Below are 14,585 nucleotides of genomic sequence, written 5' to 3'. Positions count from 1 at the left end.
CAGTGTTCTTGCCTGGAGAACCCCAGGGACGGGGGAGCCTGGTGGGTTGCCGTCTATGGGGTTGCACAGAGTTGGACACGACTGAAGCGACTTAGCAGCAGCAGGCAGTAATACCATCATCAAATATTCTGAAGAATCCTCAGGTGCCCCAGAGTATACTGTGCCAGTGTCACTGAAGTACTAGGTCATATCATCAAGGTTAATTAAGGTCTTTCTCTCTTAATGTAATAAATATGATCTAGAAAAGCTGGGTTAAAGTAAATCCTTTTTTCCATTGACTTCAATTAAAAAGAAAATATTTTACCATGGTGTGAAAAAAATAGACTGATTTGAGAAACTGTGACAAAGAACATTATAACTTTTGGTGAGGCTTGCTAGTACGAGCTGGACATACGAACTGACATACGTCCAGCGTAACTTTCATCTCTTTATGAATTTTAGGCACTGCCTTCCCTTCACCAGTATCTCCCCTGTCCTTCCACAAATTCTAAAATTTCCCATGTCTCTGGTTCCTCCAGTACCTGCTAATTTGCTACTTATAAACACTGTTTTTAGATATGAAATTATTTATGATTAAAGGTCCATCTAGTCAAGGCTATGGTTTTTCCAGTGGTCATGTATGGATGTGAGAGTTGGGACTATAAAGAAATCTGAGCACCAAAAAATTGATGCTTTTGAACTGTAGTGTTGGAGAAGACTCTTGAGGGTCCTTTGGACTGCAAGGAGATCCAACCAGTTCATCCTAAAGGAGATCAGTCCTGGATGTTCATTGGAAAGACTGATGTTGAAGCTCAAACTTCAATACTTTGGCCACCTGATGCGAAGAGTTGACTCATTTGAAAAGACCCTGATGCTGGGGAAGATTGAGGGCAGGAGGAGAGAGGGACAACAGAGGACGAGATGGTTGGATGGCATCACCGACTCAATGGACACAGGTTTGGGTAGACTCCGGCAATTGGTGATGGACAGGGAGGCCTGGAGTGCTGCGGTTCATGGGGTCGCAAAGAGGTGGACACGACTGAGCAACTGACCTGAACTGAAGACATAACACCAAATAGGGCTCTGATTACTAACTCTTCATTAGACCCAAGAGTCTGCAGCTATTTTCTGTCACATCAAAGTTTCAACGAATCTTTAAATTGGCTGTCTGAGTTATTATCTACTCAAATAGTTAAAAGATATCCTGCAAATTTCTAATGGCTTACCAAAAAGAAAATTAATATAACTCTAAAACAAAGACCAGCACATCTATTTGCTGTCTTTTACTCCATGAATGATCTGTATAGTACTTTAAGGGCACAAAGTGTTAAAGATAAAATAATTCTAATTAAGCTAAACTATTTTTTCAGGGAGTCCTCCTAATACAGACTATCCAAGACCTTAAGTTGAAATCTAATAGGCAAATATTTAACATCCCATTTTCCTACCAAACATTATATCCCATTTATAAACAAAACAATAACTACATTAAAAAACTATTCTAAGAACTAATCATTCTGCCTTTTTGTTTCTATGCTAGAGACCATCTGGGACACTAAAACAGGAATAAAATATTTGAAATCTGAAAACTTAAAAAAAAAAGAATCCTTGTTAGTTTCAATCTTTCTTAAAAGTCAAATCAAAGAAAGAGGACAGGATGATTTATATATTTCAAGAGGACACTGAGGGTAGAGAGCGTAGCTACTATTCATGTTTGTAAGCCAGTGGCTAAAAAGAACACAGGCTCTTCACTTTGTTTTCAAACCATTTAGGGGAAAAAGTTAAAGGTTTGCTTCAATTTCTTTACATTTTTCATTCAAAGAAGTCCGGACAACCTGAGGGTAGATAGTATTCTCCTCTGTGCTCAAAAGCAAAGAAAGTGGTCAGAGATAGGAATAAGAGGAAGCACAGAGGAGAGAAGCAAGCCAGTAAGCTTTCTGAGGGAAAGGGATTGAGTTCTCAGTGTATCAGTAAAGTAAGGAAGGCCAAAAACCAGTGTATATGGAAGAAACTCAGTGTAGATACTGAAAGAGCACTTTCATATCTGCTGTGATACATAAGAGTCAGCAGTGAATGTTTCAGATGGACTACCTTAAATGTGTGACTTTGACTAGTCACAGCAGTAAAACAGAAATAAAAACAAAATCATCTTAAAAGGCCAAATCTGTTTCTAGAATGTTCCCAATCTGTTGTATTTCATAGAATCATTATAAATTAGTTATGTTCCTAATCTTACAGAATCTAAATTATAACTTGACCAATGCAATATATTATCTAGTTAAATATAAGTTTTATTGACAGCCTCTAACTAAACCTATCTTCCATCCCTCTTTTTCCTCAACAACAGGAATCTTTGTTCTCAAGATGGGGGCTCTCCTGGCTCTTAGAGGCTGGATGTGGATTAATCCAAACCAAAAACATAAATGCCCAGTTTCGTTGCCAGTTACTGGCTTGGTAAAGGGCATTTGACACTGCTGGAGGGCTTCTGGGGAAAAATTTTCTTCCCTGATAGATATACAGGAAAAAACTCTTTTCCTCCTAAGCTGAAAATGTTCAATGACTGCACATGCTACCTGGAATTGCTGTAGCAACCTTGCAACCATGAGCTAAGACAGCCCTTACTACACTGAGCAAAGGTGAACAAAATGATAAAAGGCAAAAGGGTAATGTAGTTCAGCTAATGAATCATTCAAGCTTGAAACAGCCCAACCTCCAGACTCACCATGTGAAAAAGAGATTTATTAACCTCTATTGTTAAACCCACAAACTATATATTACCCAATGGATACCAACTGGATACTTCAACTGCAACTTTAACAACTATAAATGTGCACCATACCCAACAGTTAAAGTTTCATTTCTCCCTGGGCAGGTGGGGAGATGCTGCTAACAATCACGTCACTAAATGAAAGTCTCCTCCATCCCACATAACAAAGACAAATACTCTGTTGCATGGTCTAAATTTTCTACCTTAAGCCAAGTTACTTTCAGACAATGTTCATTGCTGGCAGACATATAAGAAAGTCTAAGTTTTCTTTTGTCATGGTACAGAAATGAAAAGGATCAAATGACTATTCTTGAAAAAGTACTTGGCTATTCCAGATACACCTCATGATGTTTTGATGAATATATACACACACATTTTCTCCCTTAATTTCCTGCATCATAAAGACCATAGCTCACAGGTAGACTATACTAGTATAATGGGCCAGTCCATTTCTTTGCTTAGGGAATCAAGCATATCCAAAATGTATTATAGGTTTAACAACAGCACAACTCCTTCTATGAGAACAGAAGACCTTCTTCAAAAGCAGGGAATAAATCTAATTGATCTTTCACTCCTGAGTACACTGCTTAGCAAAGAAGAGCTCTCAAAAATGTGTTGAACAGATTTAAGTATGTTGATTTGAAATCAATAAATTGAGAATAGGAATACAAACAGAGAATGCTACCTGTCAAAGTGCCCATTTTTACACGTTTAATCATTTTGAGTTGAATCCATCCTACCATGTCTCCTTGACAACATGACCTATAGCAATTAAGGGTGCCATCAGGAATAGCTGCAAAAACTGCAAATACAGTTCGGCTTTTGCTGCTTACTAATAAACAACAGAAGGTATTATGGAGCACTACATTACTTGGTTTCCCTTGTGAAGCTAGTGTGGAGAAGTGAAGGTGCAGCATCAAGTATGGACCAGATGATGCTAGGCATTAAGAAGTTTAGATTCTAACCTAAGGGGTTTTCAGGAGGAAAGAAACATGGTCAAATTTCTGTTTTAGATAAAGAGCTCTGCAATTAAAGAGAGGATGGATAGAAAGGTGGAGGACAGGTTAAGTCTGGCAAAGTGAGAGATATCAATGTCAGAAGTAGAACAGTGGTGTCAGGGGCAGAAATCCCTTTAAGAGCTATTTCTAATCAGATTTATCAAAGGCAACTTAATTCAACCTGTGTAAAACAGAACTCATCACTCCCCTAAATTAACCTTCTACCACTCTTGTCTCCTGAAATGACTTAACTATTCACCAAGGAGTTTAAGCTAGAAACTTTAGAGCCATCCTTCATTTTACTTTATCTCCTATATCCAATTAAATACTATATCCAATGGTTTCTAACTCCTAACTACTTCCCAAACCTAGTCACCTTTTCCCACTTTGTCTACTACATCCTACTCCACCATTTTTGCTTTGGACTAATGGCAACCCACTCCAGTGTTCTTGCCTGGAGAATCCCAGGGATGGCGGAGCCTGGTGGCACAGAGTTGGACACGACTGAAGCGACTTAGCAGCAGCAGTGAACAACCTCCTTACTGTTGCACATTCAGTCTTGACCCCTGAAATCCATTCTCCAAATTTCTTCCAAAGTGATGCTTCTAATACACCATGTATCATGTCACCATCTTGCTCAGCGTCCCTCAGTGGCTTCTCATTGTTCCTAGGATGAAGTCTATAACTCTTAACATGGTCTGTTCTCTGGCTCCTGCCTAAAAACAGTAAGAATTCCTAGCTTTATGGTGTTTCTTATTTGCTAGGCACAGTACTCTTGCCTGGAAAATCCCATGGATGGAGGAGCCTGGTGGGCTGCAGTCCATGGGGTCACTAAGAGTCGGACATGACTGAACTACTTCACTTTCACTTTTCACTTTCATGCATTGGAGAAGGAAATGGCAACCCATTCCAGTGTTCTTGCCTGGAGAATCCCAGGGACGGGGGAGCCTGGTGGGCTGCCGTCTCTGGGGTCACACACAGTCGGACACGACTGAAGCGACTTAGCAGTAGGCACTGTGCTATGCTTTGTAAGCATTATTTCATTTTATTCTCTTTGTTAAGCAGGAACTATTCTCATCCTCATTGTGCAGATAAGAAAACTGAGTCAAGGAGAGATTATGTAACTTACCAAAAGTTGTAGAGTTAATAAAGTATTGGAGTCAGCTCTGACTCCTAAGCATGTATTTAAACTTTCACACTCTCCTCAAACTGCATTACTTTCCACTCCTAAATTCACCTGATCTCTTTTACCATGAGGCCTTCACATATATTATTCCCTACATCTGGAATGTCCCCCTCATAATCTCATTTTTGCCTAGATAATACTTATTCATTTCTGCTTAAATGCCATCTCTTCAGGGAAGTCTTCCTATATTATCTAAAATTACATTGTTTGTTTACTTCTTTATGGTCAGTTTCCCTTCAGTAGAATGTCAAAATTGTTACCACTGATTCTCAGTTCTTAGAATGGTATTTAGCAGGAGTTCAATTAACATTTGTTGAATGAAGGCAGCAATGAATGATGTAGGGATGGAAAATCCCATATCTATTAATAGTAACTTCACCTATTCAGACTAAGACACAATATTTATTTAGTAGCTTGCAAGTCCCAGTCAATACTCGTGAGAACTTATAGCCCTCCTAGGGGAGACAGACACATAAATATGTGATTATAACCCAACATAAGTAAAGCGCCTGTTAGAATTGTGGCTGGAATGACGTACAATAGATGCAGAGATGAAAATGAAGGTATAAACTGACAGGAAAACTTCATAGTAGAGATTCTTGCTTCCTTTTGCAGAATGAATGAGTCTTAAAATACATATCACATAGTCCATGTATTTCATTTATGAAAGGGGAGAGGAAGGACTTCCCTGATGGTCCAGTGGCTAAAACTCTGCATTCTCAATGCAGGGGGCCTGGGTTTAGGTCCCAGTTCAGGGAATTAGATCCCACATGCTTCAAGGAAGACTGAAGGTCCTGAGTGCCACAATGAAGACCCATCCAGACAAATAAATAAATGTTTTTTAAGAAATAAGGAAGAGGACAAGAGTATACATTACATATAGGGCATTTTACATCTCCTTTATAATATTAATTTACTATAATAACACACCTCTGTATTATTATACCCATTTTATAGATGTGGAAATCCAAGCTAAGAGAGGTCAAATAACTCATTCAAGGTTATATAGTATATTAATAAAGGAGGAGAATCTGAGCCCAGGTTTAATACCAGTACCCATTTACTTACCATTATGTCTGTCCTTTGACTTTGTAATCTCCAGAGCCTAATTACTTCAGTTTTCAATCTAACTCTTAACAAAATTGGCTATCTGGTTTCCCATTCTAGTACTTTTTAAAAGTAGCAAAATAAAGCATTCAAGAAGAGGCTGAAATGAAGAATACTGACAGCAAGGGAAGGGACAGAAAAACTATAAAAATTGAACACACAAATTCAAAGTGGATCACAGAGTCCTATACATATATTCCACCCTCAACTGTACAACAGTACGTACTTGATATGCAAAATGATGATCCCATTATGAAAAAAGAAATGGTTGTTGTCGTCACTAAGATAGAGAAATAACTTGATGCTTAAAAGGGTAAACTTCAAGTGCTGGAATAATAATTCCTCTCTAGTAACTCTGGATTTGGAGAAGGAAATGGCAACCCACTCCAGTGTTCTTGCCTGGAGAATCCCGGGGACAGGGGTGCCTGGTGGGCTGCCGTCTATGGGGTCGCACAGAGTCGGACACGACTGAAGCGACTTAGCAGCAGCAGCAAGCAGTAACTCTGGATAAATGTAAATTGTAACAATTGTTTCCACTGTTTGTGAAAAAAAATATCTAAGATTTTAAAGAGTCTTTGTTTTATGCACATTATTTTTTTGTTGCTTTAAACTGAATTCAAACCAGAATAGAAAAACTGTTCATCTTAGCTTATATATATATATACCCAAGTAAATCATACATTTAAAAAACTTCTCGTACCATGACTTTGAACACATGTGAATTGAGTAATTTAGACAGAGAAACATAAAGAGCATTTTGACCATTCTTAATTTCAAAAAAACCTTATTTAAAAAAAAAAACCTTCAAATAAAAAAAGATAAACTCAATATGTACAAGCAGAAGGAAACATTCTTAATCTTTTACAACTTAAATAGAAATGTATGTAAGAAAGAAAAGAATCAAACTTAGGCAAACACAGAGAAAGCTAGTTAAGTAATTGACCATAAGAGTCTATCAGTCACTCAACCTGGATCCAATTTTTCAATCTGCAGATGTCAGCTCCTTTACAACATGGGCTTTTATTATTTATATAATTCTTTCTTTCAGAAAAGAAAGGTTGCATTTAGGAAACAGATTCTGGGGTTTTTTGTTTTGTTTTTAAGAACAAGAGAAAATTGTTTCACCAGTTATCTTGAACAAGCTGACTAGGAAACATTTAATATCCTTTATCATTTTAGAAGCTTTTAATAACGTGAAACTTTCCACATAGAACATTGTTTGTAACAATATGAAAAGCATACTGGCTACAGTTTCCAACAACATGTAAAAATGAATGTAAAGAAATGCAAGTATTTACTTGTAATTAACTGTAATTTTCACGTATTTTTCCCAGGAAGAATGCATTTCTGCTAAAACTCTCTAGAAAGACAATACTTATTTAGTTGTACTTGAAAATTAGTTCACCTTGTCCAATTTTAACCCCAATTTAAACGTTTTACAGAACACTCTAAATTTAAGGTAATTCAAATATAACAACTTACTTGAAGCAATTACAAAGTGATTATCTGCAAGTAAACGTCACTGTACTAGATAAACAGTTGTACTTAAAATGCTCTTTCTTACCTGGACGCTCTTCAGGATGAACTCACTTTTCTCTCTCACATCTTTAAAGGGACACCTCTTAGAAAGCATAAGCAGATGAGCAAGAAGCTTATTCAATCCATCCAAAGAAACCGCATTTGAAAGGCCGTCTGCTGGACGATAAGGTGTCTCTTTCACCAAACGAAGACACTCGGTTTTTCTCACAATGATTTGCCTAATGTTTTCCAGAGCTGTCTCTCTAGTAGTTGAATCTCTACTGCACAGTCCATCCCATCTCACTTCATTCTCTCTTTCAGCCATGACAACCGTGGAGTTTTTTCTTTGCCGTCTTCAGTTAACTTTCAGCATGCCCCCCAAAGCACTTTATATTTTTAAAACGAGAAATATAAGAATGAAATCAGAGAACTAGAATCGTCATGAAAAAACACGTCTGGGTGACATTTGGAACCAGAAGCGTCTCTTCGAGCTACAAGACAGAGCTCGCCCTCTCCTACCCAGAGGGGCAGTCTTCTGGCCAGAGACTGGAAAAAAAAGTTGGCAAGTTGAAACCTTACAGCGCTGGCTTTGCTGCACAGCCAGTGTCGGGAAAGTGTTCTTCTGCGACCCGCGGGGTCAGCGGATATCCTCACGTTGAGGAGCTGTCAAACCCGTGCTCTGCCCAAAAAGGCTGGTAACAGTTGAACGCTCTCCAGCCATTCGGTGTTTTTTGTCAGTGCAGCCACGGTGTTCTCGGGAGCGTTCCCACCCCGCCCCTCCTCCGGCACCAGTCCCCGCCTTCTGCAGCTCCTCCCTCTCGGCCGGGCGCTGGCTGGGAAGGCTTGCGGAACCCTGGCTCGCTGGCCGCCACGGCCAGAGACCCTGACGCTCCCGGGGGGCGGCAGCCCTGTGCAGCCGCTGTCTCTGTAGCGTTGGAGGAAAAGCGTCTCCTGCTCTGTCGGTTCCGGGTGCCCTGGACAGACGCCGCTTCTGTTCCAATCCTTGCGTCCACCGCCCACCGCCTCCAAAGCCAGACGGGCACAGGGCAGCCCCGCAATCCCCGAGCACAGGGCTGGGCCGCGAAGCTGGCGGAGCTGCGGGGTCCGCGGCGCAGAGCCCGCCCCTTCGCCCAGCCTCATCTGTGGGCCTCGGCCCAGAGGGCGGGAGCGGGGAGGGAAGATGGGGTCCTCACCCCCCAGCCCCTCCCCTTTCTCCTCCCGGCACAAACCAGGAGCCGCCCCTGCCCCTGCGCCCTCTTCCCCGCCCTAGTAGACGCGACCCGCGGAGGCAAAGCCATTGGAAAAAGCCCCGCCCACCCACAGGCTACCTCCAGACCCCAGGTCCGCGCGCGGCCGCCAACCGCTGCCGGTTGCTACGCAAGCGTGACAGCAAGCAAGGCGCATGCGCTTTAATAGGCACTTAATCTGCGCCGGGGAGCGTTTTCAATCCCCTGGCGTTTGGCTTCTTTGGACCGAAAAAGGGGAAAAAAAGAAAGTAAGGGGAGGTTGAAGTACGCTATCACAGACAACACAAACAGGGAAAAGAAAGTGTGCACAGACGTACACCTGGAAGTGCCTGAATCTAAGTTTAAGGTCAGTCTAAAAATAAGAACGCTGTCTTTATTACGCCAAACCCCAGATTTAAAGAAGCAGGGCGTGCTCGCATTGACTTCTGGGAAAGGTAGTTTGGGTGCTGTCTGCGCCTTTCGTTTGCGACAAAAACTACAGCCCCCAAGAGCCACTGCGACATTGCCTTTGGCGGCCTGCTAGCCAACGGTTAGCGCTGACGAGGATTGACTGAGAGCGTCGGCTTGGTGAGCACTGTGGGCTTGGCTGCCACTTTTCCTTGACAGATTTTTTCCCTTCCTCCATTTCCTCTAGTTTAGAAACCGAGCCATCTAGGACTGTAAGCTTTAGTCCAGGGACTTCTATGAGTAATCTACGTTGGGAAGGACTAGTCCGGGTGCCCAGTTCTCCCGCGTCGAGGAGAGAATTTGGGAATGGTCGCTACCCTGAGGGTCGGAGGGTGCGGCGTAAGGCCAGACAAGGGGGATGCTGTGGAAACCGGTGCTCCACGCTGCTGCCTCTGCTTCCGTCCTGCCAAGCGGGCTCGCGCGTGATGGACTGGGTATCCCTGTGCAATTGCGGGCTTTGTTTGCCATTGTGCAGGGGTGTTCTGTGCTTTACTTGCTGAAATTTTTGACATCCCAAGCCAGGCATTCAAAGAGAGCTGTCAAATCCATTTTGTATGAGACTCAATGGGAAAGAATCCCTGGTATTCCTAAATATGAATTTTTGCAGGCCTTAAGGATACCGTATGAAAATAATCTCCAAAATTGAGTATGTTTTAAAGATTCAGTCGTTTGTTTACAAGTTACCATTTGAGTCATTCCTCTAGAGGAAGGTCAACGTTTGAACGGTTGTCAGTGGTTGTTCAACCCACTTCAGTACTCTTGCCTGGAAAATCCCATGGATGGAGGAGCCTGATGGGCTGCCGTCTAAGGGGTCGCACAGAGTCGGACACGACTAAAGCGACTTACAGCAGCAGCAGCAGTGGTTGTTCAGTCGCTCCGTCTTTTTGACTCTGCGACCCCATGGACAGCTGCACGCCAGGCAATGGACTGATAACCAAATTAGATTTTAACTGTTTAAAGTTGCAGAATAGATGTATCTCTAAAAATTTAGCCTTGTTAGGTACTAAATATACAACAGTGGAAAAGACATCTAATTAATGGTTAAACACACAGTATACACATTAAACATACAGCACTATGACATATTATTGGGATGGACAGAAAAAAGATCACTTAGCCAAGTTTTGGAAAGTTAGGGAAATCTTCATCGCGGGGAAAGAGGGCCAGAAGAACAGCATATGGTGAAGCCCTGAGCAAAAGAGAGAGAAGGTAATTTCAGGAAACTGCAATAAGCCGAGGTCGTATATATTTTGGAATAGATATCTTTTTGTATATTGATGTATTTTCAAGCAGCAAGTAGAATGGTACTGTGAATTTTCCAGATGGTTTCTGAAAGTGACCTATCTTTGAAAAGAGTTCTGATGAATTGGTTTAATTTGGGAAGCCTTCAACATTCTGAGATTACTGGTTTAAATCAAATTTTTTTAAAAAAGAGAACTTATGAGTATGGTTCAGAATCCAAAAAAGCTGTTTTTTTCTTTTCTTTTTGACGGACTCATCCTCCTTTGTTCAACCCACAAAGTGTAGGGTAGTTTCTTAAGTCCAAGTCTCCTTTTTACTGTGTAATTGAATATGATCTCATTCGTAGCTGTGGTTTCACCACCACTTATGACTCTTAAATGTATAACTCCATCCAGCTTTACCTTTGAGCTTTGTTATATGCATTTCCAAGATAGGTCTTGGATAGCTCACAAGCACTTCAAACTCAGCAGGCCTAAAACCAAATGCATGGTTATCACCTCTGATTGTTCTCCAGTGTTCCATATTTCGCTTTAGGATAATTCCAACCACTTGTGATGAAAATTTGAAATCTAATCTTTATTCTTGGTTTCTTAATGTGCTTCTGCCTCACTGTGCCTCACTGTTTACACTGTTCATTGAGCCCAGGGTAGGCAAGGCACGAGCAGGAAAGCTGGAAGAAAGCTCAAGGAGCCATAGAAACTACAGATACGTTTATTCTCTCCTGACTGGCGTAGCAACCATAACAGCAGACGCACTGGATTCTCTCATGGTTGACCCGGTGGACACAGCTATAATGTAGCTGCAACGGCTTTTCAGATGGAGCTTATATGTGTTTACAGAGCAAAAAGTGGCTGGTGGCCAAGCGGGTACATCTTGACCTGCATGTGCACTGCTGTAAGTGATCTCAGCTGTTACATAACCATGTATTTACGAAACATGGGGCAATAGCGAGAGGCCGTGGAGGCAAGAGAGCTTGACCACCACCATCTTGGTTAATTTGCTCCTACACCTTCATACATGTGTAGCCAGATTATTGTTAAGTCTTATCGATTTTATCTCCCAAACACCCGTCAAATCCATCCTTTTCCCTGCATCTACATAAGCAGTCTTTTCTAAACTGCCATAATCTCTTACCAAAACCATTGCAATAGTGATTATTCAGCCTGGGGTTTCTCCATTGGTTCTCCACACAGCAGCCAGAATAATCTTTTTGAAATGTAAATTTCTCTTAAAACTATGTAGTGATGTCTTACTTTAATCTTAAAGGCAAAGTTTCTTTATAAAGCCTAATGTCATTTGGCCCCTTTCCACCTCACCTAGCATACCACTCTCCAACTTTATGTGCTTCAGTCATACAGATCTTTCAGTCGCTGGTTCTCCTATTCCTTTTTATCCATTTGTTCACTCAACAACTATCTGTTGAGTACCTACTATGTAATAGGACATTGATGTTATACTACTGAGCACAATGTACAAAAGTCCTTACTCATAATTTTGCATTCTAGTAAGGAGATATAGACAATAAATATGTGACATATTGGGAGTGAAAACAAATGCAGTGGAGAAAAAGAAGAACCAACTCAGAAGGGGAATGGAGAGTGCCAGGTTTTGGGGGGCAAGTTTCACTTTTAAATAAGGTGGTCAGAGAAGACCTAATCAAGAAGCAGACATTTGAGGGGATCTGAAATAGGAGGAGAAAGTCATGCAGAGGCCTGGAGTAAGAATGTTTCTATGAAGAGAACAGCCAGTACAAAGACGTGCAGGTCTTCGCATTTGACAAATAGCAGTGTGGCAAGAGAGAATAGCTTGAGGTCACAGAGGAAGGAGGTCATATAGATGACTGAAAGAAATTTTGACTTGTTTGATTGAGACAGGAAGCTGTTGGAACGTTTTGAGCAGATGGGTTGCATAATCTGACTTTTTAAATTGATTACTTCTTTTAAATTGTGTTGATCGTGGACCACAGAGAAGCAAGGGCAGAAGCAGAGACACTAACAGTAAGCTAAGATAATTGTCCAGGTGAAAAATGTCAGTAGTAGTGGGCCAGGGTAGTAACAGTAGAGGCAGAGGGAAGAGGCCAGAGTCTGGATGTATTATGAAGTAGAGCCAACAGGTTTGCTGACAGATTGGCTATGAGGTTTTGAGAGTAAAAGAGTCAAAGATAATTACAGTTTTTTAGCTTGAGCAACTAGAAGGAAGGAATTGCCAATGTAATGGGAAAGTCTCCAGATTTGTGTTTGGGGGTAAATGGGTAGATCAGGAGTTTAGTTAGGCTATTTTATGTTTGAGATGACTCTAAGATTTTACAGTAGAGATATGGAGTAGTCAGTTTGGTAAATGAGTCTGGAGATGAGGGTAAAGATCTGGCTGTAGATACAATTTTGGATTTCACAGTAGTTCCCTGCCCGTCTGCCCCCACCCCCCCAGTAGTGTTTTGATAGTAGATAAAGACTGAGAATAGTTGATATCACAGAAAGGCACTCCATGGAGTCTGGGTCAATTTGGAGTTACCTGCAACTGATGACTATGCGAGAGTGGCCAGTGAACAGAGAGAAAAACCTAGAGCATGACATCCTAGAAGCCAAGTGAAAGTGGCTGAGGAGGAAGGAATGCTATGTTAAATGCTGCTTTAAGTCAAGTGGTATAAGGATAACTGATCCCTGCATACAGCAACATGGAGTTCACTGAGGATCTTGAAAGCCAGAAGGGTGTTTTATTTAAGAGAGAATAGAAGAAGAGCTGGGCTTCCCTGATAGCTCAGTAGGTAAAGAATCCACCTGCAGTGCGGCAGACTGCAGATCGATTCCTGGGTCAGGAAGATCCACTGAAAAAGGGATAGGCTACCCACTCCAGTATTCTTGGGCTTCCCTTGTAGCACAGCTGATAAAGAATCCGCCTGCAATGTGGGAGACCTGGGTTCAATCCCTGGGTTGGGAAGATCCCCTGGAGCAAGGGAAAGGTTACCCACTCCAGTATTCTGGCCTGGAGAATTCCATGAACTCTATCGTCCATGGGGTCACAAAGAATCCGACACAACTGAGCAACTTTCAGGAGAAGAGCTAGAGACACTGAATATGGATGCAGCATCTCTGGTACCATTTTCTTTGTCCAGCAACAAAGACTCTCTGACTCCTGTGCTTAGATCTGGAGTGAAATATCACTTTCTCAGAGAAGGTTATGGGCTTCCTTGATAGCTCAGACGCTAAAGAATCTGCCTGCAATGCAGGAGACCTGGGTTTGATCCCTGAGTCAGGAAGATCCTCTGGAGAAAGGGAATGGCTACCCAATCCAGTAATCTTGGGGTTTCTCTGGTGACTGAGACCATAAAGAATCTGCATGCAATGTGGGAGACCTGGGTTCGATCCTTGGGTCAGGAAATTTACCTTATTTGATTAAATGCCCCTATTACATACTCTTATTGTGCCCTATACCTTTACTTGCTGCTGCTACTGCTAAGTCACTGCAGTTGTGTCCAACTCTGTGCGACCCTATGGACAGCAGCCCACCAGGCTCCTCCATCCATAGGATTCTCTAGGCAAGAATACTGGAGTGGGTTGCCATTTCCTTCTCCACCTTTACTTGCTAGTAAGTTACAAATGTAGTTTTAAAGTTGTTAGTATGATAATTTGATTGAAATATGTCTGCTTCTAAGTGTTAGCAAGCAGGAGTAGCAGCTGTGCCAGTTTTTGCAAATCACCTCCAGCTCTGAGTACAGTACCTCACAGAATGAACTTACTAAATATTTGAAAGAATGGAAAGATGCTCAACATCACTCATTATCAGAGAAATGCAAATCAAAACCACTATGAGGTACCATTTCACACCAGTCAGAATGGCTGCGATCCAAAAGTCTACAAATAATAAATGCTGGAGAGGGTGTGGAGAAAAGGGAACCCTCTTACACTGTTGGTGGGAATGCAAACTAGTACAGCCACTATGGAGAACAGTGTGGAGATTCCTTAAAAAACTGGAAATAGAACTGCCTTATGATCCAGCAATCCCACTGCTGGGCATACACATTGAGGAAACCAGAAGGGAAAGAGACACGTGTACCCCAATGTTCATCGCAGCACTGTTTATAATAGCCAGGACAT

The 14,585-nt window shown here is 41.7% G+C and overlaps 2 protein-coding genes across 16 annotated transcripts in view; one reads left to right on the top strand and one right to left on the bottom strand.

The window, feature by feature from the left end:
- Positions 1-8,868, bottom strand: part of SESN1 (sestrin 1) — a 114,457-nt gene extending 105,589 nt beyond the window's left edge. For 2 of the 3 annotated variants that reach the window (XR_015132926.1, XM_086317397.1), the window contains exon 1: positions 7,602-8,861. Coding sequence is in view for 2 of the 3 variants with exons in the window: in XM_086317397.1 (XP_086173523.1) it covers positions 7,602-7,880 (279 nt within the window). In the remaining variant the exon portion in view is untranslated. Of the gene's footprint in view, positions 1-7,601 lie in introns of all 3 variants that reach the window. The other variant, XM_086317400.1, reaches the window with a different exon arrangement.
- Positions 8,869-8,955: 87 nt separating this feature from the next.
- The window catches only part of CEP57L1 (centrosomal protein 57 like 1), an 84,378-nt gene continuing 78,748 nt past the window's right edge, over positions 8,956-14,585 (top strand). For 6 of the 13 annotated variants that reach the window (XM_086317408.1, XM_086317403.1, XM_086317409.1 and 3 more), the window contains exon 1: positions 9,338-9,369. Coding sequence is in view for 2 of the 13 variants with exons in the window: in XM_086317402.1 (XP_086173528.1) it covers positions 11,308-11,385 (78 nt within the window). In the remaining 11 variants the exon portion in view is untranslated. Of the gene's footprint in view, positions 9,149-9,337; positions 9,370-10,853; positions 11,386-14,585 lie in introns of those variants that run through there. The other 7 variants (XM_086317413.1, XM_086317405.1, XM_086317412.1 and 4 more) reach the window with 4 other exon arrangements.

Source organism: Bos grunniens, chromosome 9 (assembly GCF_055505025.1).
Source record: "Bos grunniens cultivar Pamir isolate PY7600 chromosome 9, Bosgru_T2T1.0, whole genome shotgun sequence".
Lineage (NCBI taxonomy): Eukaryota > Metazoa > Chordata > Mammalia > Artiodactyla > Bovidae > Bos > Bos grunniens.
Note: the sequence above shows the minus strand (reverse complement) of the source record. Positions and strands in the feature narration are given on the sequence as shown.